This window comes from Pseudophryne corroboree, chromosome 1 (genome assembly GCF_028390025.1).
Source record: "Pseudophryne corroboree isolate aPseCor3 chromosome 1, aPseCor3.hap2, whole genome shotgun sequence".
Taxonomy (NCBI): Eukaryota; Metazoa; Chordata; class Amphibia; order Anura; family Myobatrachidae; genus Pseudophryne; species Pseudophryne corroboree.
Window position 1 is genome coordinate 135,422,385 of NC_086444.1, and position 26,943 is coordinate 135,449,327.

A 26,943-nucleotide genomic window follows, 5' to 3' on the forward strand; every position below is an offset into this window, starting at 1 on the left:
GCCAGATTACAGATATGCCCCCACAGTGCCATGTGCCCAGTGCCAGATATGCCCTCACAGTGCCATGTGCCCACAGTGCCAGATATGCCCCCACAGTGCCAGATATGCCCCCACAGTACCATGTGCCCACAGAGCCAGATATGCCCCCAGTGCCACATATGACCCCACAGTGCCAGATATGCCCCCACTGAGCTATGTGCCCCCACAGTGCCAGATATGCCCCCATAGAAGAGCTCACCGTGCTGTGTGTGGAGAGCGTAGCGCGCGCTTCTCCTGTCTGCCGCTCTGCCTCCTCAGTCTGATCTCCATTCTCCGGCGGTGACGGCAGCGTGTATGGCTCAAATCAGGTGCCGGTCTGCGAGCTCTCATTGGCTAACGAACCGGCACCTGATTTGAGCTATACACTCGGCCGTCACTGCCGCAGACCAGACTGAGGAGGCAGAGCGGCAGGCAGGAGAGGCGCGGCTTCGGGTGACTGGGCGGCGGATCGCGATCGACTGGTCGCATGTCCGCGATCGACCAGTCGATCGCGATCGACTGTTTGGCCACCCCTAACGTAGAGGATCCAGGATCCATTATAATGCTGCTAGAGATGAGTATGCTTATCACGTGGAGGATCCAGGATCCATTATAGTGCTGCCACAGATGAGCATGCTTATCACGTGGAGAATCCATTATAGTTCTGCCAGAAATGAGCATGCTTATCTTGTGGAGGATCCAGGATCCATTATAGTGCTGCCAGAGATGACCATGCTTATTACGTTGAGGATCCAGAATACATTATTGTGCTGCCAGAGATGAGCATTCTTATCATGTGGAGGATCCTGGATATATTATAGTGCTGCCTGAGATGACCATGCTTATTACGTGGAGGATCCAGGATCCATTATAGTGCTGTTGCCAGAGATGAGCATTCTTATCATGTGGAGGATCCAGGATCCATTGTAGTGCTGCCAGAGATGAGCATGCTTATAACGTGGAGGATCCAGGATCCATTGTAGTGCTGCCAGAGATGACCATGCTTATCACATGGAGGATCCAGGATCCATTATAGTGCTGCCAGAGATGAGCATGCTTATCACGTGGAAGATCCTGGATCCATAATAGTGTTGCCAGAGATGACCATACTTATTATGTGGAGGATTCATTATAGTGCTACCAGAGATGAGCATGCTTATCAAGTGGAGGATCCATGATCCATTATAGTGCTGCCAGAGATGAGCATTCTTATAAAGTGGAGGATCCATGATCCATTATAGTACTGCCAGACGTGCATGCTTATCACGTGGACGATCCTGGATCCATTATAGTGTTGCCAGAGATGACCATGCTTATCATGTGGAGGATCCATTATAGTGCTACCAGAGATGAGCATGCTTATCAAGTGGAGGATCCATGATCCATTATAGTGCTGCCAGAGACAAGCATTCTTATAAAGTGGAGGATCCATGATCCATTATAGTGCTGCCAGAGATGAGTATACTTATCACGTAGAGGATCCAGGATCCATTATAATGCTGCCAGAGATGAGTATGCTTATCACGTAGAGGATCCAGGATCCATTAGAGTGCTGCCACAGATGAGCATGCTTATCACGTGGAGGATCCATTATAGTTCTGCCAGAAATGAGCATGCTTATCTTGTGGAGGATCCAGGATCCATTATAGTGCTGCCAGAGATGACCATGCTTATTACGTTGAGGATCCAGAATCCATTATTGTGCTGCTAGAGATGAGCATTCTTATCATGTGGAGGATCCTGGATATATTATAGTGCTGCCAGAGATGAGCAGGCTTATCATGTGGAGGTCCCAGGATCCATTATAGTGCTGCCAGAGATGAGCATACTTATCACGTGGAGAATCCAGGATCTATTATAGTGCTGCAGGAGATGAGCATGCTTATCTCATGTAGGATCCAGGATTCATTATAGTTTTGCCAGAGATGAGCATGCTTATGACATGGAGGATCCATTATAGTGCTACTAGAGATGAGTAGGCTTATTACGTGGAGGATCTAGGCTCATTATAGTGCTGCCAGAGATGACCATGTTTATCACATGGAGGATCCATTATAGTGCTACTAGAGATGAGTAGGCTTATCACTTGGAGGATCCAGGCTCATTATAGTGCTGCCAGAGATGACCATGCTTATCACATGGAGGATCCAAGATCCATTATAGTGTTACTAGAGATGACCATGCTTATCACGTGGTGGGTCCATTATAGTGCTGCCAGAGATGAGCATTCTTATCAAGTGGAGGATCCATGATCCATTATAGTGCTGCCAGAGACAAGCATTCTTATCAAGTAGAGGATCCAGGATCCATTATAGTGCTGCCAGCGATGAGCATGCTTATCTGCTTATCACGTGGAGGATCCAGGATCCATTATTGTGCTGCCAGAGATGAGCATGCTTATCACATGGAGGATCCATTATAGTGCTGCCACAGATGAGCATGCTTATCACGTGGAAGATCCATTATAGTTTTGCCAAAAATGAGCATGCTTATCCTGTGGAGGATCCAGGATCCATTATAGTGCTGCCAGAGATGACCATGCTTATCATGTGGAGGATCCAGGATCCATTATAGTGCTGTTGCCAGAGATGAGCATGCTTATCACGTGGTGGATCCAGGATCCATTGTTGTGCTGCCAGAGATGAGCATGCTTATCACGTGGAGGATCCAGGATCCATTGTCGTGCTGCCAGAGATGAGCATGCTTATCACGTGGAGGATCCAGGATCCATTACAGTGCTGCCAGAGATAAGCATGCTTATCACGTGGAGGATCCAGGATCCATTAAAGCACTTCCAGAGATGATCATGCTTATCATGTAGAGGATCCAGGATCCATTATAGTGCTGCGAGAGTTGAGCATGCTTATGACATGGAGGATCCAGGATCCATTATAGTGCTGCCAGGGATGAGCATGCGTATCACATAGAGGATCCATTATAGTGCTGCCAGAGATGAGCATGCTTATCACTTGGAGGATCCAGGATCATTATAGTGCTGCCAGAGATGACCATGCTTATCACATGGAGGATCCAGGATCCATTATAGTGCTGCCAGAGATGACAATGCTTATCATGTAGAGGATCCATTATAGTGCTACCAGAGATGAGCATGCTTATCACGTGGAAGATCCATTATAGTTCTGCCAGAAATGAGCATGCTTATCCTGTGGAGGATCCAGAATCCATTATAGTGCTGCCAGAGATGACCATGCTTATTACGTTGAGGATCCAGAATCTATTATAGCAGGCATATACAAACTGCGGCCCGCCAGCTGTTGAGAAACTACACATCCCTGCATGCCCTGACACTGCTTTAGCATTCTCTGACAGCAAAACTGTGTCAGGGCATGCTGGGATACGTAGTTTCACAACAGCTGGAGGGCCGCAGTTTGGACATGCCTGCATTTTAGTGCTGCCAGAGATGAGCATTCTTATCATGTGGAGGATCCAGGATCCATTATAGTGTTACCAGAGATGACCATGCTTATCATGTGGAGGGTCCATTGTAGTGCTGCCAGAGATGAGCATGCTTATCACGTGGAGGATCCAGGATCCATTATAGAGCTGCCAGAGATGAGCATGCTTATCACGTGGAGGACCCAGGATCCATTATAGTGCAGCCAGAGATGAGTATGCTTATCACATGGAGGATCCTGGATCCATTATAGTGCTGCCAGAGATGAGCATGCTTATAACGTGGAAGATCCAGGATCTATTATAGTGCTGACAGAGATGATCTTGCTTATAACGTGGAGGATCCATTATAGTGCTGCCAGAGATGACCATGCTTATCATGTAGAACGTTCAGGATCTATTATAGTGTTGTCAGAGGTGTTCATGCTTATCACGTGAAGGATCCAGGATCCCTTATGGTGCTGTACTCTACTGTAAATTGGCTGTGCTCTTGTCCATTTAAAGTGGCTGTTCACAAGCAAAACTACTGTACATTGTGTATTGTGGGACTCACTGTGAGAGTTTCTTCTATTGTTTGTACTGTTTGATGCACTTTACTCTAGTGATCCTTGTTCATATATAAGCAATGTAATGCCATGCAGTTTGAACTGAGCTGCAAGTTAAAAAATATAAATATATTGTTTGTACTGTTCTGTGCATTGTACCCCTGTATGCTGTGATGTTGTATATACTGCCATGTGTTTGTGCCACGGCTCTGTTACATAGTAACCAGCCAGCTCGCTGCAGCCTTTGGCCTAAAGCGGATGAAAACAATATTTGAGCTGTAAGGTGGTCAAAGTTGACTGGAAATGAGTGAAAATTAATATTATTGAGGTTAGCAATATTCTAGGAACAAAAAAGGCCCACATTATGTGATACTGTATTTGTCTTTTTGTCAGTGTTTGGAAAAAATCCAAAACTGGGCAATGAATTAGAACCAAAACCAACAAAAATGGTCTGGCGCACACTTCTAGTTACAGTATATGCAATGTGGATTGTGTTATTTACAATGAGAGTGTTGATTGTTGTAATGGAGTTGCCATTTGTGCATTGAGTGGCTACATGGCCTAATTCAGACCTGATCGCAACAGCAAACATTTTCTCTAATGGGCAAAACCATGGGGGTAATTCTGAGTTGATCGCAGCAGGAAATTTTTTAGCAGTTGGGCAAAACATGTGCACTGCAGAGAGAGTTAGATTTGGGTGTGGTGATTTCAATCTGCAATCTAAATTGCAGTGTAAAAATAAAGCAGCCAGTATTTACCCTGCACAGAAACAAAATAACCCACCCAAATCTAACTCTCTCTGCACATGTTATATCTGCCTTCCCTGCAGTGCACATGGTTTTGCCCAACTGCTAAAAAATTTCCTGCTGCGATCAACTTGGAATTACCCCCCATGTGCACTGCAGGTGGGGTAGATATAACGTGCAGAGAGAGTTAGATTTGGGTGTGGTGTGTTCAAACAGAAATCTAAATTGCAGTGTAAAATAAAAGCAGCCTTTACCCTGCACAGAAACAAAATAACCCACCCAAATCTAAATCTTTCTGCACGTTACATCTGCCCCACCTGCAGTGCACATGGGGGGTCATTCCGAGTTGAGCGCTCGCTGCAGTTATTCGCAGCACAGCGATCAGTTGAAAAAATGTCAAATCTGCGCATGCGTATGCACCGCAATGTGCACGCGTGACGTACGGGTACAACGAGCATCGTGGCAGTAGCGGATCTTGCCACGGGCAAGCAGGACTTTTGCCCAGGGCGCCATCCGGAGGGCGCCGCACCAGGGCAAGATCCGCTGCTGCTGTGTGCCCCCCGCTGCCGCTGTGAAGGGAAGCTAGACGCGTACGCGTCTAGTTTCCCTTCGTGGAGAGGTCCTTTACTGTGCGGTGCGCGATGACGTTAACGCGCACCGCACAGCAAAGGTCCTCTCCACGAAGGGAACTAGACTCTACGCGTCTAGTTTCCCTTCGTGGAGAGGACCTTTGTTGTGCGGTGCGCGATGACGTCATCGCGCACCGCACATAATTTCAGTCTGTACAGGGGGCGTAAATGACCACGCCCCCTGTACGAAGCCACGCCCCTATTGCCGCCCGGGGCGCACAGAGCGCCAGAACCGGCCCTGCATCGTGGTTTTGCACAGGTTCTAGCGACGCTTTCAGTTGCACTGGCAGTCGCAAGAAGATTGACAGGAAGTGGGAGTTTATGGGTGTCAACTGACCGTTTTCTGGGAGTGTTTGGAAAAATGCAGGCGTGGCCGGGCGTTTGCTGGGCGGGTATCTGACATCATTACCGTGTCACTCATCGCAGCAATCATTGCACAGGATAAGTAACTACAGGGCTGGTCTTGTTTTGAACAAAATGTGTTTGCAGGCGCTCTGCTGCACAGGCGTTCGCACTCCTGCAAAGCGAAAATACACTCCCCCGTGGGTGGCGACTATGCGTTTGCATGGCTGCTAAAAACTGCTAGTGAGCGATCAACGTGGAATGACCCCTCATGGTTTTGCCCATTAGAGAAAGATTTTGCTTTTGTGATCAGGTCTTAATTAGACCCATAGATTGGAGGAGGTGACCTCATATAGCTTCCAATTTGGTCTGCATCTCAAAGTAGTATGTGATGATTTTACTATTTATTTATTTTACTTCAATACAGCTCTGGAACTGGGCGCTGGAATTTTTGTAGGTTGATGGCTAGCAGCCAGTGAGGATATCAGAATGGATGTCCAACCAGGCAGAACCTTATCAGCTCACTTCCTCTCCATAGCAGCGCAATGTTTCCTGGTAACTCCAGCATCTAAGTTTCATGCTCTGGCATTCTATAGATAGCACATATTGGAGGTCAGTAGCAGCGGCAGTAGCAGTTAGAACAGAGTGATGTCCAGTCTGCTGCTACACAAGGACAACTTAACCAAAGAAATCAAATCATATTAATATTAGAAATACATATCTATTTTTACATAACTTGGTTGACAGGAGTACATACAGGGGGTCATTCTGAGTTGATCGTAGCTGTGCAAAATTTTGCACAGCTACGATCAACTTTCCTGACATGCGGGGGGACGTCCAGCACGGGGCTAGCCCGCCCCGCATGTCAGTCCGGCCCCCCTCGCAGAAGTGCAAAGGCATCGCACAGCGGCGATGCCTTTGCACTTCAGGAGTAACTTCCGGCCAGCGCAGCTTTAGCGCCCCCCCGTTCGGTCCGGCCACGCCTGGGGTCCGCGCCTTCGCCTGCGGGCCGCCATTTCGCCCCCTCCCGCCCATCGATCGCCTCTGCCTGTCAATCAGGCAGAGGCGATCGCTGCCCTGCTACGGCCGTCGGCCGTCCCGCATGCGCACAAAGGCGCCGGCGCATGTGCAGCAGGGACCCGTTCGCTCTGCTGCATGAAAACGCAGCGAGCGAACGGGTCGGAATGACCCCCACAGTACAGTACTCCATTGTATTGCCAATGGTGCTAACTAAGGTACCAGTGACCTGCCTCACCTCACTGCACGTCACTGTAAGGTACATGTTATACTGTAGCATCATGGAGCTTTTTAGAAGCCATGTTGCAGAAAAATAACTGAAAACTGTCGGTAAACTGTCATGTGTAAGTCTTAGAAAAAGCTCATTATTACAAGAGCAGTATGTGAAATACACAGAGATGGGCATTTTTCACTCAGGGATTATGGCAGTGTATTATACTAGCTAATCAGAGAAATTAGCAGCACCTGGTGATTAGCAGGATTTAATGTGACAGGTTATGCAGCATTGCTTGTTTCTGTTACAGGGACTCAAATAGAATTATCAGTAACTTTTATACTCATGTTAGTTATCCTTTCCAGTGTCTGTGCTTTTGTTCTGTAGTGCTGGATTTTATTCGCCACAGTTAACATTGCTTGAGGATATACCAATATTAATGATGATGTGCATAAAAATAACTAAGCTGTTGAATTATACATGTGATTTTCTGCAGGGCTGATGTGTTAGGGAGGGGATCCGGTCTGAAGATCGACAGTATCTAGGTCGACAATGTTTAGGTCGACCACTATAGGTCGACAGTCACTAGGTCGACATGGATGGAAGGTCGACAGGGTTTCTAGGTCGACATGTGCTAGGTCGACAGGTCTAAAGGTCGACATGAGTTTTACACATTTTTTTTCTTTTTTTTAATTTTTTCATACTTAACGATCCACGTGGACTACGATTGGAACGGTAAAGTCGAGCGAAGCGGTAGCGGAGCGAAGGCACCATGCCCGAAGCATGGCGAGCCATGCGAGGGGACGCGGTGCACTAATTTGGGATCCCGGTCACTCTACGAAGAAAACGACACCAAAAAAAAAAAAATCCTCATGTCGACCTTTAGACCTGTCGACCTTCCATCCATGTCGACCTAGTGACTGTCGACCTATAGTGGTCGACCTAAACATTGTCGACCTAGACACTGTCGATTTGATGAACCACACCCGTTAGGGAGCCCTTACATATATATTTTGCGTACTACACTTTTTTAGTTTTTCTGCAGCAAGACACTGTGCCAGTGGTACGATTTACCTCAAATCATGTTTTCAGTAATCCCTACTCCCACTTTAGGGCTGTTAATCAGTTGTTAATGATTTCCTCAAAGGACAGCCTGACCCACAGATGTACAGGGGAAATCCCTGGTGGGTCCCACTCCCTCCTCTAAGGTACCGCTACTTGGTGGAACAGGATCATAGACAGTGGTGCAAGTAGAAATATTTTCTTAGTGGTACTGAATGCCGAAAAATGGGCGTGGTCGTGTTGTGAGGGGCCGTGGCCACATGCTGCTAGTGGGAGTGGCTACATGACACTAGTGGTGTGGCCACACGACAGCCCCTTTTTCTTTTCTTTTTTTCTAGAGGCAAGGCTAAACATATATAGTAATGCCTCTAGTATTATAGAATTATCTAGTGATACCTCCAGTATAATAGAAATATATAGTAATGCACCAATTTAGTAACAATATATAGTAATGCCTCCATTATAACAGGAAAATACAGCCACTGTCGCACTCCCAGTAACCCTGACAAAGTGGGAGGAGCTGTCATGCTGCAAAGCACCATGGTCTTGTTGCTTTGTGGCACATTATAATTGTGGTAATGGCAAAGTGTGTGGCAGGTGGTACTGAGTACCCGCTGCCAAATTCTTATGGGTACTCCATACCCGAGCGTACCCGCATACTTGCACCGCTGATCATAGATGAACTTGGGTACTTGGTTTATTGCTATGGAAACTACACCAAGATTAGCTCTTCTACCAGGACTGATTCTAGACCATATGGCGCCCAGGGCGAAAGTTTTCCTAGGAAAAATTACAAATAATGTAAAGGGCATGAGTCAGGTTTTTTCTTGTGTTTTCCCCGTGTTGTATAAGGGGCTCTGCCTGGTGTAATGTGTATAAGGGGTGCTACTGTGTGGTGTATTGTGACTGATGGACACTATTCTGTGGCCACGCCCCTTCCCCATGAAGCCACACCCATGTTTTTTACACACGCCTTTGGCGCGCACTATTCCTGTCTTGAATGTGTAAAAAATATGGGTGTGGCTTCATGGGGAAGGGGCGTGGCCACAGAATAGTGTCCATCAGTCACAATACACCACACAGTAGTACCCCTTATACACATTACACCAGGTAGAGCCCCTTATACAACACAGGAAATACACAAGAAAAAAACCTGACTCATGCCCTTTACATTATTTGTAATTTTTCCTCCTTATAGTAATGCCCCTTACACATTATGCCACACACCATAATGCCCATTCCACATTATGCCACAAACTGTAACACCCAATGAATGCTATGCCACCCACTGTAATGCCCATTACACATTTTGCCACACCGTAATGCCTATTACAACTTAGGCCACACACCATAATGCCCATTACACAATATGCCACATTGTAATGCCCATTACATGTTATGCCGCAGACCGTAATGCCTTTTACAACTTAGGCCCACACACCGTAATGCCCAATACACATTATGCCACACAGTGTAATGCCCATTACACGTTATGCCACACACTGTAATGCCCATTACAGATTATGCCACACACCATAATGCTCTTTACATATTATTCCACACACCATAATACCCATATTATGCCACACCCCTGTAACTCCCATTACACATTATGCCACACACTGTAATGCCTACTACATATAATGCCACACATCATAATGCCCGTTACACGTTATGACACACACCATAATGCCCATTACATGTTATGCCACACACCGTAATGCCCATTACATGTTATGTCACACATTATGCCATACACTGTAATGGCCATTACACATTATGGCACATACAGTTATGCCCCTGACACCATTTTATGCTCCACACACACTAATGTACAAATTATGCCCCACAGTAAGGCATCTAATTACTTTTAAATTACCTGTTCGTTGTCAGGGGTCTAATGCTTGTTGCCAGGGGTCTTATGCTCATTGCCAACGTTTCCTGCTCTGGGTTCCAAGTTTGTTGCCAGTGGTTTCCTGTTTGTTGCCAAGGGTTTCATGTTTGTTGTCAGGGGTTTCATACTCATTCCAGGGGTCTCATGCTCATTGCCAAAGGTTTTCTGCTCATTGTCAGAGGTCTCATTCTCGTTGTCAGGGATTTACAGGAGACAATGCATTTCTGCATTTTCTCCCACCATCAGCGTTCCCGGAGATTTCAGATGCTAGAGGTCCTACTTGATCTCTAGTAGCTGTTTCCCTGCTGTCCTCCAGACACTAGAGGACAAGGAGGACCTCTATTGTCTGTCTCCCTCCTTGGTGTTGGCTGCAGCGAACACCCATGCAGCCCACGACCCCTGCTGCAGCCGGTGTGTGGTGTGTGGGTGCCTGTGTGGTGACTATGACAGCGTTGTCATGGTCAATTCTCCTGCTTGCCCGCACCTAAAACAGCTCCTGTCTCCTACCAATTGAAGTGGGTGGTCCTGAGACAACCCCTGTTCACTTTTTTATAAAGAGGACCTCTTCTATGTATGTCCTCTCTAATGGTTGGCTAAGCCCCTCTGTGCATTCCATGCCTGCCTCTTTGGCCACTGTTACACCACCAATATATCCTGGTGAAATGCTCCCGTCCGTGTAAATATGTCCATGTATGCACAATCACACCTGTTTTTGCTAAACCTGCTAATCAGAAACCAGTAACTGCTTCTTTTGTGTGGAATATGGCAAGTAAGAGGCTGATGATAATAGCCAATGAGAAGCAGGTATAGGTGTGAGTCCAGCAGGTTAGCCTGTATTTTTTAAAGAGGCAATCATTCAAAAAATAAAACTAACCATGTGCTGCCATTTAAATAACTGGCGCTTTAAAAATATAACTCGCTGGAATCGTACCCAATCCTACATCTCAAAGGCTATTACATAAGCCCTTTAGAGTCATTCAATAAACACAAATCTCAGTTCACTGAAATGGAACTTTGACAAAGATTAGTTCATCTGAACAAGTCTGATTTATTGATTTGCATGGTTTGGATTAATGCTTCTTGGAATGAGTAGCTGTGGAAAATCTATAGTTTAGGGGATGTAGTTGATTCTGCTTCCTTTTTTAGTTTCAGATTGTAATAGGTACAAATTTATGGTAAGTTATAATTCTCCACAAATTCCGGGAACTCATCATTGAGTTTGAGCTAAAAGTTGCCGGATTTAATATCTAGCAAGTTTGTGGATTACCGAGAAACCTTCAGCGATTTGTGGCCAGTTTGAAAGTACTAACTTCCCAGAAAATGCCTCTTGTTGGAGATCGGAAAAAATCCATGCAAGCGATCCAGACAAAACACAAGAAATAGCGACATTAATCATATGGATCACTATTTAATAACCAAATGTATACATTTATCAATAGGCCGTACTGTACTTTTTCAATAATTTTTTTATTGGCCGGCAGTAATATTTTAAAATAATAACATTTTCATTTATGCAGATAATAAATATATATATATATATATATATATATATATATATATCCAAGCAGATCCTGCACTCACATCTTCAATAATTCAACGTAGTGGGTGCTCCCAATAGACCAAAGTAGGTCTACTTGAAATAGCCAAATTTCCACTAAGTGGAGAGTGCACTCACGCAGATGTATGAAACAGTTCGTGCATAAAAGAACAATATTTATTGGTCATCAAAAAAGCCTTGGGGTCAAAGGCTTTTTTGATGACCAATAAATATTGTTCTTTTATGCACGAACTGTTTCATACATCTGCTTGAGTGCACTCTCCACTTAGTGGAAATTTGGCTATATATATATATATATATATATTATATGCTAATTGGGGACATCAAGTTTACAGTGGTTGCCTACTACTGAAGCTGTGGTGAGTTGTTGGGGCATTGCTGTGCGATCCCTTGCATGTTTCCCCAGGAAGGCTTTGTAGGTGACATGCGTATAGAGGCTTATATTGCAGAAATGCAAACTGGACTGGACTATTCATAGCCAGTGATGACACCGAAACCCAGTTTCTGCTCTTTGGTCCTGTATCAGATCTAATCAGAGCACCGTCCTAATAATGTGGGAGAGATTCCAGATGTCTGTAACATAGACGGGATGGAATCTTTTACTTTATAGCAACTGCAGTGAAATGTCAAGATAAGAGTGAACAATGTATTTTACAATTAAGTTATAGACTTTAGTTTTATTGGTCCTTTAAAAAGGAGTACAAGAACGAACCATGTAATAACAATATAACAGTTTGAATGTTATAGATGTTGTTATAATACAATAATATTATGGTATTATATTATGCATTGTTACATAGTGTGGCAGGAACAGCATGATTCCACATGAGGTTAATGTGGAATGCAGGATTTTGCAGGATTGGAGTAGCAGCAATAGGTCGGATGGAATCCAGACCGGGTTTTAGATGACTCTGTTGTAAGCCACAGCTGGGCTAACCACTACAACTTCTCTGCTACCTTTAAAAAAGGGGTTTGTTCAGTAGGTCATTGCTCCTGATGCCAGCAAGTAGCCAGGCGATAGGTTGAGGGTCTGGGGTTACGTTAGGAGCCATTTGGAATCTGTACTACTTGTGCTTATGAGAACTTGGAATGTTGTGGTACTGTTTGAAGATGACCTGTAAAACCTGACCTGCAAAACCGCATGTGCTGTGTAATCTGCCTGAGGTAGAAATAAAGTGAGTTGGACTGTACCATATCAATATGGTTCTGTCACAATACATCCTTTCACATGAAATGCCACACCTATGACTACGCTGTACAATCTCATTTCACACTGCTCTGACATTCATCTGAAAAGGATTGGGCATACAAGGATGAGCCTTTTCTGAGCAGACCTTTAAAAGATTTCTTATAGAAATACAGTAGACTCAGCTCATTATCTGTATGACAAATGTGCCAGGACTCATGAAGCATCAATCACTGTAGGCTGTTTGCAGAGAAGATCATGTTAGAGATTCCACTATGCAAATGTCTGGGACCGATTACTCATTATCCGCTTACTCTAGGCTTGGAAAAGGCTTCTTTCCACTTGCTGATGGCAGCTTGAGACTCGGCCGCAGTGATACATGGCCCTTCCTTCCCTTGCTTCCCACTCACTCCCTTCACAACTGGGAAGATATAATAATTGGCTTTCACATGACTTTGTGAAGTGCCTGTTAATTCTGTGTTAAATTGACTCACTACGCTCCTATGGGTTTATGAGTCATTAGATGCTCGTGTGAAATTACGGTGTGTGCAGAAAGCAATATATCTGTTCTATGGAGTCTTTCTTCTGTTTTGCAGATCAATAAATCATATATAACCACAGAAGAGGATGATGAGCTTATCAGAGAAAAGGAAAGCTACACGTGCGCTGTGTGCTTAGATGTGTATTTCAACCCCTACATGTGCTCTCCATGCCGTCACATTTTTTGTGAGCCATGCTTACGGACGCTTGCACGAGATAATCCCACAAGAACTCCGTGTCCGCTTTGCAGAACTAACATTACAAGTGTAGATTTCCAGCCAGGTAATTCTAATATACTGTACTTGTTATAATGGATCCATAAATTACTGCATGCAGCGAAGGGTAGGCAACATTTTCTGCTAACAGAATAGATTTCTGACTTCACATTTGCCGGTGGCATGAGACCAGTGTTAATTTTGACAAGGATTTTCAATTTAGTTTTTGCCTTAGTCGCTTACGTAGAATTGTAGTTGGTTTAAAGTCACATTTTAGTCTTTTTCATTGCTTGATTTTAGTCAGGATTTAGTCAGTGGATCTCAGTTTTTACGTTTTAGTCTCATTTTAGTCAATGTTTTAGTCATAACTCTTGCAAATAGTTTAATTATATTGTTTTGGATTTTGCTGAAGAACATTTCTCCAAAATTCTCTTGAGAAATTTGCATACCTTTTAACTATATTTAGTAGTCTAGCTCAATAGACTGAGAATGGGGTACATGCTGAGTCTGACTTACCGTCAGTGGCAGCACCAGAGGTAAGACTGCAGTGTAGTCCAAATTTAAAATAGTGGAGCCACACCAACTGCCAGTGAGTCATGGACGGCGACATTAGCAGCAGTTGGTGTGGCTCCCCTATTTGAATTCTGATGTGCACTGCAGCCCTCCTCTGGAATTGCCCCTGCTTACCATAGTGCTCCCATATATCATATTAAAATGAATGCCTAACGTTTGTTAGAACAAACAAGTGTAATACAATCCTATTTCCTTCACAGCAGGTGCCAGTGTTAATTTTGACAAGGATTTTATATTAGTCTTAGTTGCTTTTTTTTTTGCTTTGTTTTGTTTTAGTTAAGATTCAGCCAGTGGATCTCAGTTTTTTATTGTAGTTTAATATTAGTTCTGAAATAAACTGTAGTCAATGAATAATTATAGTCAAAATTTTCATAGAGAACAAATTAACACTGCATGAGACCTACCGATGTTGTGTACTGTACTATATGTGGGCTGTGGACCCTACTGTACATGGGGGGGCTAATATAATAACATTGTGATCTGCGCGCTAAGGGCTCAGTAGCAACTAATCAGATGTTATCTTTCAATTTTCATGGTTTTCTCAAAAATGACAGGTACTGTATGATGTCATGGTCTATTTAAGAAGTGGAGATAAATCAACTCTTCATCATTTTCACCAGAGATTTGGCTTATCTCACTTCTCTCAATTTAAGGGGAGATTAACCCCAGAGAAATTAGAGTTTTATCTGCTGGTAACCCGTATTGTATACCTTAGCTCTGACCCCATTAGCTTTGGGGCTTAGTCAGTTTAACAAGCGGAGAAAAGACTAGCTTTTTTACCGTTAGAAAATGCCATCTCAAGATGGTTATAGCCATACCCGGCAATGGTGTAGATAGTTGGCCAGAGGGGCTTTGCTGCATTCCCACCAGGACAAGTTTTCTGAAGCCTATTTGGTGGTCAGGTCAATCGTCTCGATTCACATGGCGTTTGGCAATGCTTTTCAGTGCCTCACTCTGTATATTTACAGCATGCGGCATTAAAATAAAAAAAAAGGTGTTTAAAAAAAAAACATACCCACTGGTCCAGCATCGAGACTTCCAATGTTGGGTGTTATATAAATGGCATTGTGCCATACAGGATTATTGTATTTACTGTGAAGATGCTGTCTAACGCCGGTCTTTGTCATCTTCATTTGTGTATCACTTAAACTATACAAAAACTTTATTATTATTATTATTATTATTATTGTTATTATTATTTCTCTGACGTCCTAAGTTGATGCTTGGGACTCCGTAAGGACCATGGGGAATAGCGGCTCCGCAGGAGACAGGGCACAAAAGTAAAAGCTTTAGGATCAGGTGGTGTGCACTGGCTCCTCCCCCTATGACCCCCCTCCAAGCCTCAGTTAGGTTTTTGTGCCCGGCCGAGAAGGGTGCAATCTAGGTGGCTCTCCTAAAGAGCTGCTTAGAGTAAAAGTTTTGTTAGGTTTTTTATTTTCAGTGAGTCCTGCTGGCAACAGGCTCACTGCAACGCGGGACTTAGGGGAGAAGAAGTGAACTCACCTGCGTGCAGGATGGATTGGCTTCTTAGGCTACTGGACACTAGCTCCAGAGGGACGATCACAGGTACAGCCTGGATGGGTCACCGGAGCCGCGCCGCCGACCACCTTGCAGATGCTGAAGAGAGAAGAGGTCCAGAAATCGGCGGCTGAAGACTTCCCAGTCTTCTTAAGGTAGCGCACAGCACGGCAGCTGTGCGCCATTGCTCTCAGCACACTTCACACCAACGGTCACTGAGGGTGCAGGGCGCTGGGGGGGGCGCCCTGGGCAGCAATGAAAGTACCTATGCTGGCTAAAAATACATCACATATAGCCCCTGAGTCTATATGGATGTATTTAACCCCTGCCAGGTTGTCAGAAAAACCAGGAGAAGAGCCCGCCGGAAAGTGGGCGGGGCCTATTCTCCTCAGCACACAGCGCCATTTTCCTACACAGCTCCGCTGCTAGGAAGGCTCCCAGGCTCTCCCCTGCACTGCACTACAGAAACAGGGTTAAAACAGAGAGGGGGGGCATTTTGTGTGGCGATATTATAATATATTAAGATGCTATAAGGGAAAACACTTATTATAAGGTTGTCCCTGTATAATTATAGCGTTTTGGTGTGTGCTGGCAAACTCTCCCTCTGTCTCCCCAAAGGGCTAGTGGGGTCCTGTCCTCTATCAGAGCATTCCCTGTGTGTGTGCTGTGTGTCGGTACGTGTGTGTCGACATGTATGAGGACGATGTTGGTGTGGAGGCGGAGAAATTGCCTGTAATGGTGATGTCACCCCCTAGGGAGTCGACACCGGAATGGATGGCTTATTTATGGAATTACGTGATAATGTCAACACGCTGCAAGGTCGGTTGACGACGTGAGACGGCCGGCAAACCAATTAGTACCTGTCCAGGCGTCTCAAACACCGTCAGGGGCTTTAAAACGGCCATTACCTCAGTCGGTCGACACAGACACGGACACTGACTCCAGTGTCGACGGTGAAGAAACAGACGTATTTTCCAGTAGGGCCACACGTTACATGATAAGGGCAATGAAGGAGGTGTTACATATTTCTGATACTACAAGTACCACAAAAAAGGGTATTATGTGGGGTGTGAAAAAACTACCTGTAGTTTTTCCTGAATCAGATGAATTAAAAATTGCTAATATCTAAGAAATTATTGGCGTTATACCCTTTCCCGCCAGAAGTTAGGGCGCGTTGGGAAACACCCCCTAGGGTGGATAAGGCATTCACACGCTTATAAAAACAAGTGGCGTTACCGTCTCCAGATACGGCCGCCCTCAAGGAACCAGCTGATAGGAGGCTGGAAAATATCCTAAAAAGTATATACACACATACTGGTGTTATACTGCGACCAGCGATCGCCTCAGCCTGGATGTGCAGTGCTGGGGTGGCTTGGTCGGTTTCCCTGACTGAAAATATTGATACCCTTGACAGGGACAGTATTTTATTGACTATAGAGCATTTAAAGGATGCATTTCTATATATGCGAGATGCACAGAGGGATATTTGCACTCTGGCATCAAGAGTAAGTGCGATGTCCATTTCTGCCAGAAGATGTTTATGGACACGACAGTGGTCAGGTGATGCGGATTCCAAACGGCACATGGAAGTATTGCCGTATAAAGGGGAGGAGTTATTTGGGGTAGGTCTATCGGACCTGGTGGCCACGGCAACAGCTGAAAAATCCACCTTTTTACCCCAAGTCACCTCTCAGCAGAAAAAGACACCGTCTTTTCAGCCTCAGTCCTTTCGTCCCCATAAGGGCAAGCGGGCAAAAGGCCAGTCATATCTGCCCAGGGGTAGAGGAAAGGAAAAAAGACTGCAGCAGGCAGCCCCTTCCCAGGAACAGAAGCCCTCCACCGCTTCTGCCAAGCCCTCAGCATGACGCTGGGGCCTTACAAGCGGACTCAGGTGCGGTGGGGGGTCGTCTCAAGAGTTTCAGCGCGCAGTGGGCTCACTCGCAAGTGGACCCCTGGATCCTACAGGTAGTATCTCAGGGGTACAGATTGGAATTCGAGACGTCGCCTCCTCGCAGGTTCCTGAGGTCTGCTTTACCAACGTCTCCCTCCGACAGGGAGGCAGTATTGGAAGCAATTCACCAGCAGGTGATAATCAAAGTACCCCTCCTACAACAAGGAAAGGGGTATTATTCCACACTATTTGTGGTACCGAAGCCAGACGGCTCGGTGAGACCTATTCTAAATCTGAAATCTTTGAACACTTACATACAAAGGTTCCAATCAAGATGGAGTCACTCAGAGCAGTGATAGCGAACCTGGAAGAGGGGACTATATGGTGTCCTTGGACATCAAGGATGCTTACTTCCATGTCCCAATTTGCCCTTCTCACCAAGGGTACCTCAGGTTCGTGGTACTGAACTGTCACTATCAGTTCAGACGCTGCCGTTTGGATTGTCCACGGCACCCCGGGACTTTACCAAGGTAAGGGCCGAAATGATGATTCTTCTTCGAAGAAAAGACGTCTTAATTATCCCTTACTTGGACGATCTCCTGATAAGGGCAAAGTCCAAGGAACAGTTGGAGGTCGGAGTAGCACTATCTCGGGTACTGCTACAACAGCACGGGTGGATTCTAAATATTCCAAAATCGCAGCTGATCCCGACGACACGTCTGCTGTTCCTAGGGATGATTCTGGACACAGTCCAGAAAAAGGTGTTTCTCCCGAAGGAGAAAGCCAGGGAGTTATCCGAGCTAGTCAGGAACCTCCTGAAACCAGGAAAAGTGTCAGTGCATCATTGCACAAGGGTCCTGGGAAAAATGGTGGCTTCTTACGAAGCGATTCCATTCGGCAGATTTCACGCAAGAACTTTTCAGTGGGATCTGCTGGAAAAATGGTCCGGATCGCATCTTCAGATGCATCAGCGGATAACCCTGTCTCCAAGGACAAGGGTGTCTCTTCTGTGGTGGCTGCAGAGTGCTCATCTACTAGAGGGCCGCAGATTCGGCATTCAGGACTGGGTCCTGGTGACCACGGATGCCAGCCTGAGAGGCTGGGGAGCAGTCACACAGGGAAAAAATTTCCAGGGAGTGTGGTCAAGTCTGGAGACTTCTCTCCACATAAATATACTGGAGCTAAGGGCAATTTACAATGCTCTAAGCTTAGCAAGACCTCTGCTTCAAGGTCAGCCGATATTGATCCAGTCGGACAACATCACGGCAGTCGCCCACGTAAACAGACAGGGCGGCACAAGAAGCAGGAGGGCAATGGCAGAAACTGCAAGGATTCTTCGCTGGGCGGAAAATCATGTGATAGCAGTGTTCATTCCGGGAGTGGACAACTGGGAAGCAGACTTCCTCAGCAGGCACGACCTCCACCCGGGAGAGTGGGGACTTCATCTGGAAGTCTTCCACATGATTGTGAACCGTTGGGAAAGACCAAAGGTGGACATGATGGCGTCCCGCCTGAACAAAAAACGGGACAGGTATTGCGCCAGGTCAAGAGACCCTCAGGCAATAGCTGTGGACGTTCTGGTAACACCGTGGGTGTACCAGTCGGTGTATGTGTTCCCTCCTCTGCTTCTCATACCCAAGGTACTGAGAATTATAAGACGTAGAGGAGTAAGAACTATACTCGTGGCTCCGGAACTTCAAGAGATGCTCACAGAGGACCCATGGCCTCTGCCGCTAAGAAGGGATTTGCTTCAGCAAGTACCATGTCTGTTCCAAGACTTACCGCGGCTGCGTTTGACGGCATGGCGGTTGAACGCCGGATCCTAAGGGAAAAAGGGATTCCGGAAGAGGTCATCCCTACCCTGGTCAAAGCCAGGAAGGAGGTGACCGCACAACATTATCACCACAGGTGGCGAAAATATGTTGCGTGGTGTGAGGCCAGGAAGGCCCCCACGAAGAAATTTCAACTCGGTCGATTCCTGCATTTCCTGCAAACAGGAGTGTCTATGGGCCTAAAATTGGGGTCCATTAAGGTTCAAATTTCGGCCCTGTCGTTTTTCTTCCAGAAAGAATTGGCTTCAGTTTCTGAAGTCCAGACGTTTGTCAAGGGAGTACTGCATATACAACCCCCTTTTGTGCCTCCAGTGGCACCGTGGGATCTCAACGTAGTTCTGGGATTCCTCAAATCACATTGGTTTGAACCGCTCAAATCTGTGGATTGGAAATATCTCACATGGAAAGTGACCATGCGGTTGGCCCCAGCCTCGGCCAGGCGAGTGTCAGAATTGGCGGCTTTGTCTCACAAAAGCCCATATCTCTTTTTCCATTCGGACAGGGCAGAACTGCGGACTCGTCCCCAGTTTTTCTCTAAGGTGGTGTCAGCGTTTCACCTGAACCAGCCTATTGTGGTACCTGCGGCTAATAGGGACTTGGAGGACTCCAAGTTGCTAGATGTTGTCAGGGCCCTGAAAATATATGTTTCCAGGACGGCTGGAGTCAGGAAAACTGACTCGCTGTTTATCCTGTATGCACCCAACAAACTGGGTGCTCCTGCTTCTAAGCAGACGATTGCTCGTTGGATTTGTAGTACAATTCAGCTTGCACATTCTGTGGCAGGCCTGCCACAGCCAAAATCTGTAATTGCCAATTCCACAAGGAAGGTGGGCTCATCTTGGGCGACTGCCCAAGGGGTCTCGGCTTTACAACTTTGCCGAGCTGCTACTTGGTCAGGGGCAAACACGTTTGCAAAATTCTACAAATTTGATACCCTGGCTGAGGAGGACCTGGAGTTCTCTCATTCGGTGTTGCAGAGTCATCCGCACTCTCCCGCCCGTTTGGGAGCTTTGGTATAATCCCCATGGTCCTTACGGAGTCCCCAGCATCCACTTAGGACGTCAGAGAAAATAAGAATTTACTTACCGATAATTCTATTTCTCGTAGTCCGTAGTGGATGCTGGGCGCCCATCCCAAGTGCGGATTGTCTGCAATACTTGTACATAGTTATTGTTACAAAAATCGGGTTATTATTGTTGTGAGCCATCTTTTCAGAGGCTCCGCTGTTATCATGCTGTTAACTGGGTTCAGATCACAGGTTGTACAGTGTGATTGGTGTGGCTGGTATGAGTCTTACCCGGGATTCAAGATCCATCCTTATTGTGTACGCTCGTCCGGGCACAGTATCCTGACTGAGGCTTGGAGGGGGGTCATAGGGGGAGGAGCCAGTGCACACCACCTGATCCTAAAGCTTTTACTTTTGTGCCCTGTCTCCTGCGGAGCCGCTATTCCCCATGGTCCTTACGGAGTCCCCAGCATCCACTACGGACTACGAGAAATAGAATTATCGGTAAGTAAATTCTTATTTTCTCTAACGTCCTAGTGGATGCTGGGGACTCCGTAAGGACCATGGGGAATAGACGGGCTCCGCAGGAGACATGGGCACTTTAAGAAATAATTTAGATTCTGGTGTGCTCTGGCTCCTCCCTCTATGTCCTTCCTCCAGACCTCAGTTTAAATCTGTGCCCGGACGAGCTGGGTGCTGTTCAGTGAGCTCTCCTGAGCTTGCTGTGAGAAAGTATTTTGTTAGGTTTTTTATTTTCAGGGAGCTCTGCTGGCAACAGACTCCCTCCATCGTGGGACAGAGGGGAGAGAAGCAGCCCTACTCTCTGAAGCTAGGTCCTGCTTCTTAGGCTACTGGACACCATTAGCACCAGAGGGATCGTACACAGGATCTCACCCTCGTCGTCCGATCCCAGAGCCGCGCCGCCGTCCCCCTCGCAGAGCCGGAAGACAGAAGCCGGGTGAGTATGAGAAGCAAGAAGACTTCGAAATCGGCGGCAGAAGACTCCGTTCTTCACTGCGGTAACGCACAGCACTGCAGCTGTGCGCCATTGCTCCCACACACCTCACATACTCCGGTCACTGTAAGGGTGCAGGGGGGGGGGGGCCTGGGCAGCATATGGACCTCTTTTGGCAAAAGTACACATATATACAGTTGGGCACTGTATATATGTATGAGCCCCCGCCAAGAAAATGTATATTTAAGCTACAGCCGAAATGGCAGGAAAGTATTCAATACAGGTTGAGTATCCCATATCCAAATATTCCGAAATACGGAATATTCCGAAATACGGACTTTTTTGAGTGAGAGTGAGATAGTGAAACCTTTGTTTTTTGATGGCTCAATGTACACAAACTTTGTTTAATACACAAAGTTATTAAAAATATTGTATTAAATGACCTTCAGGCTGTGTGTATAAGGTGTATATGAAACATAAATGAATTGTGTGAATGTAGACACACTTTGTTTAATGCACAAAGTTATAAAAAATATTGGCTAAAATGACCTTCAGGCTGTGTGTATAAGGTGTATATGTAACATAAATGCATTCTGTGCTTAGATTTAGGTCCCATCACCATGATATCTCATTATGGTATGCAATTATTCCAAAATACGGAAAAATCCCATATCCAAAATACCTCTGGTCCCAAGCATTTTGGATAAGGGAGACTCAACCTGTATATGATTATTGTAATAAAAAATGTTTTGCATATCACTGATGACTCATCTGTCCCTGACACAAGGGTACACATGTTTAAGGGAAAGAAAGCTGAGGTAAATTTCCCTCCTCTCATGAAGAAAAAGAGCGGGAATCTCCAGACAAGAGACTGCAGTTTCCCACAAAGAATTCTCAGGGAGTATCCTTTCCCTATTAGGGCCAGGATACGATGGGAATCTTCCCCTAGGGTGTCACGGTTGCCCAAAAGGTAGCGCTGACTTAACAGCTATCCTCAGGATCCTGCAGATAGCATGCAGTAAAAGTACTTTGAAGTCCATTTACACACATTCTGGTACACTACTCAGACCGGCGATTGTGTCGGCATGGGTTTATAGCGCTGTAGCAGCGTGGACAGATACCTTATCAGCAGAGATTGAGACCCTAGTATGTATATATATATATATATATATATATAGATATATATAGATATATATATAAAGGATGCTGTCTTAGATATATATATAAAACATGCCCAAAGAGACATTAGTCTACTGGGTTCTAGAGTCAACGCTATGTCGATTTCTGCTTGACGTGTCCTGTGGAACATGCAATGGACAGGTGATGCCGACTTAAGAGACATATGGAAGGTTTACCTTACAAGGCTGAGGATTGTGTGGAGAAGGGATCTCGGACCTGGTCTCCACAGCTATAGCTGGTAATTCTGATCTTTTGCCTTATATTCCAGCACAGCCTAGGAAAGCACGACATTATCAAATGCAGTCCTTTCGATCACAAAGAAACAAGAAAGTCCGAGGTGCGTCCTTTCTTGCCAGAGGCAGAGGCAGGGGCAGAGGAAAGAAGCTGCACAACACAGCTAGTTCCCAGGAACAGAAGTCCTCCCCGGCCTCTACAAAATCCACCGCATGTCGCTGGGGCTCCACAGGCGGAGCTAGGCCCGGTGGGGGCACGTCTTCGAAATTTCAGCCACAAGTGGGTTCACTCCCTGTTGGATCCCTGGGCAATAGATATTGTGTCTCAGGGATACAAGCTGGACTTCGAGGCGATGCCCCCTCACCGACAGCCCTGCCGGCTTCCCCCCACGAGAGGGAAATAGTGTTAACTGCAATTCACAAATTGTATCTTCCACAGGTGGTGGTCAAGGTTCCCCTCCTTCAACAAGGAGGGGGTTATTATTCGACCATGTTGTAGTCCCGAAACCGGACGGTTCGGTCAGACCCATATTGAATTTAAAATCCCTGAACATGTACTTGAAAAGGTTCAAGTTCAAGATGGAATCGCTGAGAGCGGTCGTCGCAAGCCTGGAAGGGGGGGATTTTATGGTGCCTCTGGACATAAAGGATGCATACCTTCATGTCCCTATTTATCCACCTCATCAGGCGTACCTCAGATTTGTGGTACAGGATTGTCATTACCAATTTCAGACGTTGCCGTTTGGTCTCTCCACGGCACCGAGAATATCTACCAAGGTAATGGCGGAAATGATGGTGCCCCTGCGGAAGCAAGGGGTCGCAATTATCCCATACTTGGACGATCTCCTCATAAAAGCGGGATCAAGAGAGCAGTTGCTGATCAGCGTAGCACTTTCTCTGGAAGTGTAACGGCAACACGGCTGGATTCTAAATATTCCAAAGTCGCAGTTGGTTCCTACGGCTCGTCTACTTTTCCTAGGCATGATTCTAGACACAGACCAGAAAAGGGTTTATCTCCCGATAGAGAGAGCTCAGGAGCTCATGACACTGGTCAGGAACCTATTAAAACCAAAACAGGTGTCAGTGCATCAATGCACTCAAGTCCTGGGAAGGATGGTGGCATCATACGAGGCCATTCCCTTCGGCAGGTTCCATGCGAGGACCTTTCAATGGGACTTACTGGACAAGTGGTCCGGATCACATCTTCAGATGCATCGGTTAATCACCCTATCCCCCAGGGCCAGGGTGTCTCTCCTGTGGTGGCTGCAGAGTGCTAGCCTTCTCGAGGGCCGCAGATTCGGCATTCAGGACTGGGTCCTGGTGACCACGGATGCAAGCCTCCGAGGGTGGGGAGCAGTCACACAGGGAAGAAATTCCCAAGGTCTGTGGTCAAGTCAGGAGACTTGCCTTCACATCAAAATCCTGGAACTAAGGGCCATATACAACGCCCTACGTCAAGCGGAGACCCTGCTTCGCGACCAACCGGTTCTGATTCAGTCAGACACCATCACCGCAGTGGCTCATGTAAACCGACAAGGCGGCTCAAGGAGCAGGGTAGCGATGGCGGAAGCCACCAGAATTCTTCGCTGGGCGGAAAATCACGTAAGCGCACTGTCAGCAGTGTTCATCCCGGGAGTGGACAACTGGGAAGCAGACTTCCTCAGCAGACACGACCTCCACCCGGGAGAGTGGGGACCTCATCAGGAAGTCTTCGCACAGACTGCAAGTCGGTGGGAACTGCCACAGGTGGACATGATGGCATCCCGCCTCAACAAAAAACTACAATTGCGCCAGGTCAAGAGACCCTCAGGCGATAGCTGTAGACGCCCTGGTGACACCGTGGGTGTTCCAGTCGGTCTATGTATTTCCTCCTCTTCCTCTCATACCCAAGGTGCTGAGAATAATGAGAAAAAGAGGAGTGAGAACGATACTCATTGTTCCAGATTGGCCACGAAGGACTTGGTATCCAGATCTGCAAGAAATGCTCACAGAGGACCCGTGGCCTCTTCCTCTAAGACAGGACTTGTTGCAACAGGGGCCCTGTCTGTTCCAAGACTTACCGCGGCTGCGTTTGACGGCATGGCGGTTGAACGCCGGATCCTAGCAGAGAAAGGCATTCCGGATGAGGTCATTCCTACGCTGATAAAGGCTAGGAAGGACGTGACAGCTCAACATCATCACCGTATATGGCGAAAATATGTTGCTTGGTGTGAGGCCAGGAATGCCCCTACGGAGGAATTCCAGCTGGGCCGTTTCCTTCACTTCCTACAGTCAGGAGTGAATTTGGGCCTAAAATTGGGGTCCATTAAGGTCCAGATTTCGGCCCAATCCATTTTCTTTCAAAAGGAGTTGACTTCTCTACCTGAAGTTCAGACGTTTGTAAAGGGAGTGCTGCATATTCAGCCCCCTTTTGTGCCTCCAGTGGCACCTTGGGATCTTAACGTGGTGTTGAGTTTCCTGAAATCCCACTGGTTTGAACCACTCAAAACGGTGGAGTTGAAATATCTCACGTGGAAGGTGGTCATGCTATTAGCCTTGGCTTCGGCTAGGCGTGTGTCAGAGTTGGCGGCCTTGTCACATAAAAGCCCCTATCTGGTTTTCCATGCGGATAGAGCAGAATTGCGGACCCGTCCACAATTTCTGCCGAAAGTGGTTTCATCTTTTCATATAAACCAACCTATTGTGGTGCCTGTGGCTACTACGGACTTGGAGGATTCCGAGTTGCTTGATGTAGTCAGGGCTTTGAAGGTTTATGTAGCCAGAACGGCTAGGGTCAGGAAAACAGAGTCTTTGTTTATCCTGTATGCTTCCAACAAGCTTGGTGCTCCTGCTTCAAAGCAGACTATTGCTCGCTGGATCTGTAACACGATTCAGCAGGCTCATTCGGCGGCTGGATTGCCGCTGCCAAGATCAGTTAAGGCCCATTCCACTAGGAAGGTGGGCTCTTCTTGGGCGGCTGCCCGAGGGGTCTCGGCAGTAGAACTTTGCCAAACGGCTACTTGGTCAGGTTCAAACACTTTTGCAAAGTTCTGCAAGTTTGATACCCTGGCCGAGGAGGACCTTGTGTTTGCTCAATCGGTGCTGCAGAGTCATCCGCACTCTCCCGCCCGTTTGGGAGCTTTGGTATAATCCCCATGGTCCTTACGGAGTCCCCAGCATCCACTAGGACGTTAGAGAAAATAAGATTTTACTTACCGGTAAATCTATTTCTCGTAGTCCGTAGTGGATGCTGGGCGCCCGTCCCAAGTGCGGACTTCTTCTGCAATGCTTGTATATAGTTATTGCTTAAATAAGGGTTATGTTATGGTTGCATCAGGGTTGACCTGTTGCTCTGTTGTTGTTCATACTGTTGACTGGGATTGTTTATCTCAAGTTATACGGTGTGATTGGTGTGGCTGGTATGAATCTTGCCCTGGATTACCAAAATCCTTTCCTTGTACTGTCAGCTCTTCCGGGCACAGTTTCTCTAACAGAGGTCTGGAGGAGGGACATAGAGGGAGGAGCCAGAGCACACCAGAATCTAAATTCTTTCTTAAAGTGCCCATGTCTCCTGCGGAGCCCGTCTATACCCCATGGTCCTTACGGAGTCCCCAGCATCCACTACGGACAATGAGAAATAGATTTACCGGTAAGTAAAATCTTATTTATTGGCCCTAATTCATATTTGTACGCAATACTTATGGGTTTATATCACTCGCAGCCCCCTGTCAGCCGCAGAGCATTTGGGGGGCGAAGACACGGATCCTCAGACGCAGCGCTTGCAAACAAGAGGTGTCTATCTCCTACAGACGCCTCCTGCTGCATTTAAATTTTAAATACACGGAATTACACAACCACTTCCTTGCAGCTGTGCATTTTCATACAGTCATGAATTAGGCCCATCACCATTAGTTATATGACATGATAAGAGTTTGGCAGCACCTTACAACGTCCATAAGCGCAAAATATACAAACAAAATAAGAAAATGGAATGCAAACACTGCAGAACATGGGATACTATCTATTTCAATTTTGTTCGGTGCCCTTGTGGACATGGGTGTGGATTAATGGATCAACAATGTTATGGACAGTCGATAAGTTGACACCACATGGTCAACATGCATTAGGTCTGCTTTCTTCGGGGGACAAATCTTGTATACCTTGTAACCACCATCAGTATAAACATTATACCCTCTCAGGCTCGCTTTGCGCGCCACGCTTCGGGTAAGGTGGCTTGCTCTGCTTCACTCACCACGAGTTACTATTCACAATAGATGTCCACATGGAAAGCAAATCAATCATGTTACGTAAACATGTTAAAACCCCCAAAACATGTCGACGATTGACATGTCGACCTTCTGAACCTGTCGACTTTTTGTACCTGTCCACCTTAGGCA

At 46.4% G+C, this 26,943-nt stretch overlaps 1 protein-coding gene across 3 annotated transcripts in view; it reads left to right on the forward strand.

The window, feature by feature from the left end:
* RNF180 (ring finger protein 180) overlaps positions 1-26,943 on the forward strand; it is a 238,318-nt gene that overhangs the window by 205,594 nt on the left and 5,781 nt on the right. For 2 of the 3 annotated variants that reach the window (XM_063963097.1, XM_063963108.1), the window contains one exon: positions 13,222-13,447. The exons of the other annotated variant lie outside the window; for it this stretch is intronic. In XM_063963097.1, coding sequence (XP_063819167.1) covers positions 13,222-13,447 — 226 coding nt within the window. The remainder of the gene's footprint in view (positions 1-13,221; positions 13,448-26,943) is intronic. 3 annotated transcript variants of the gene reach the window in all.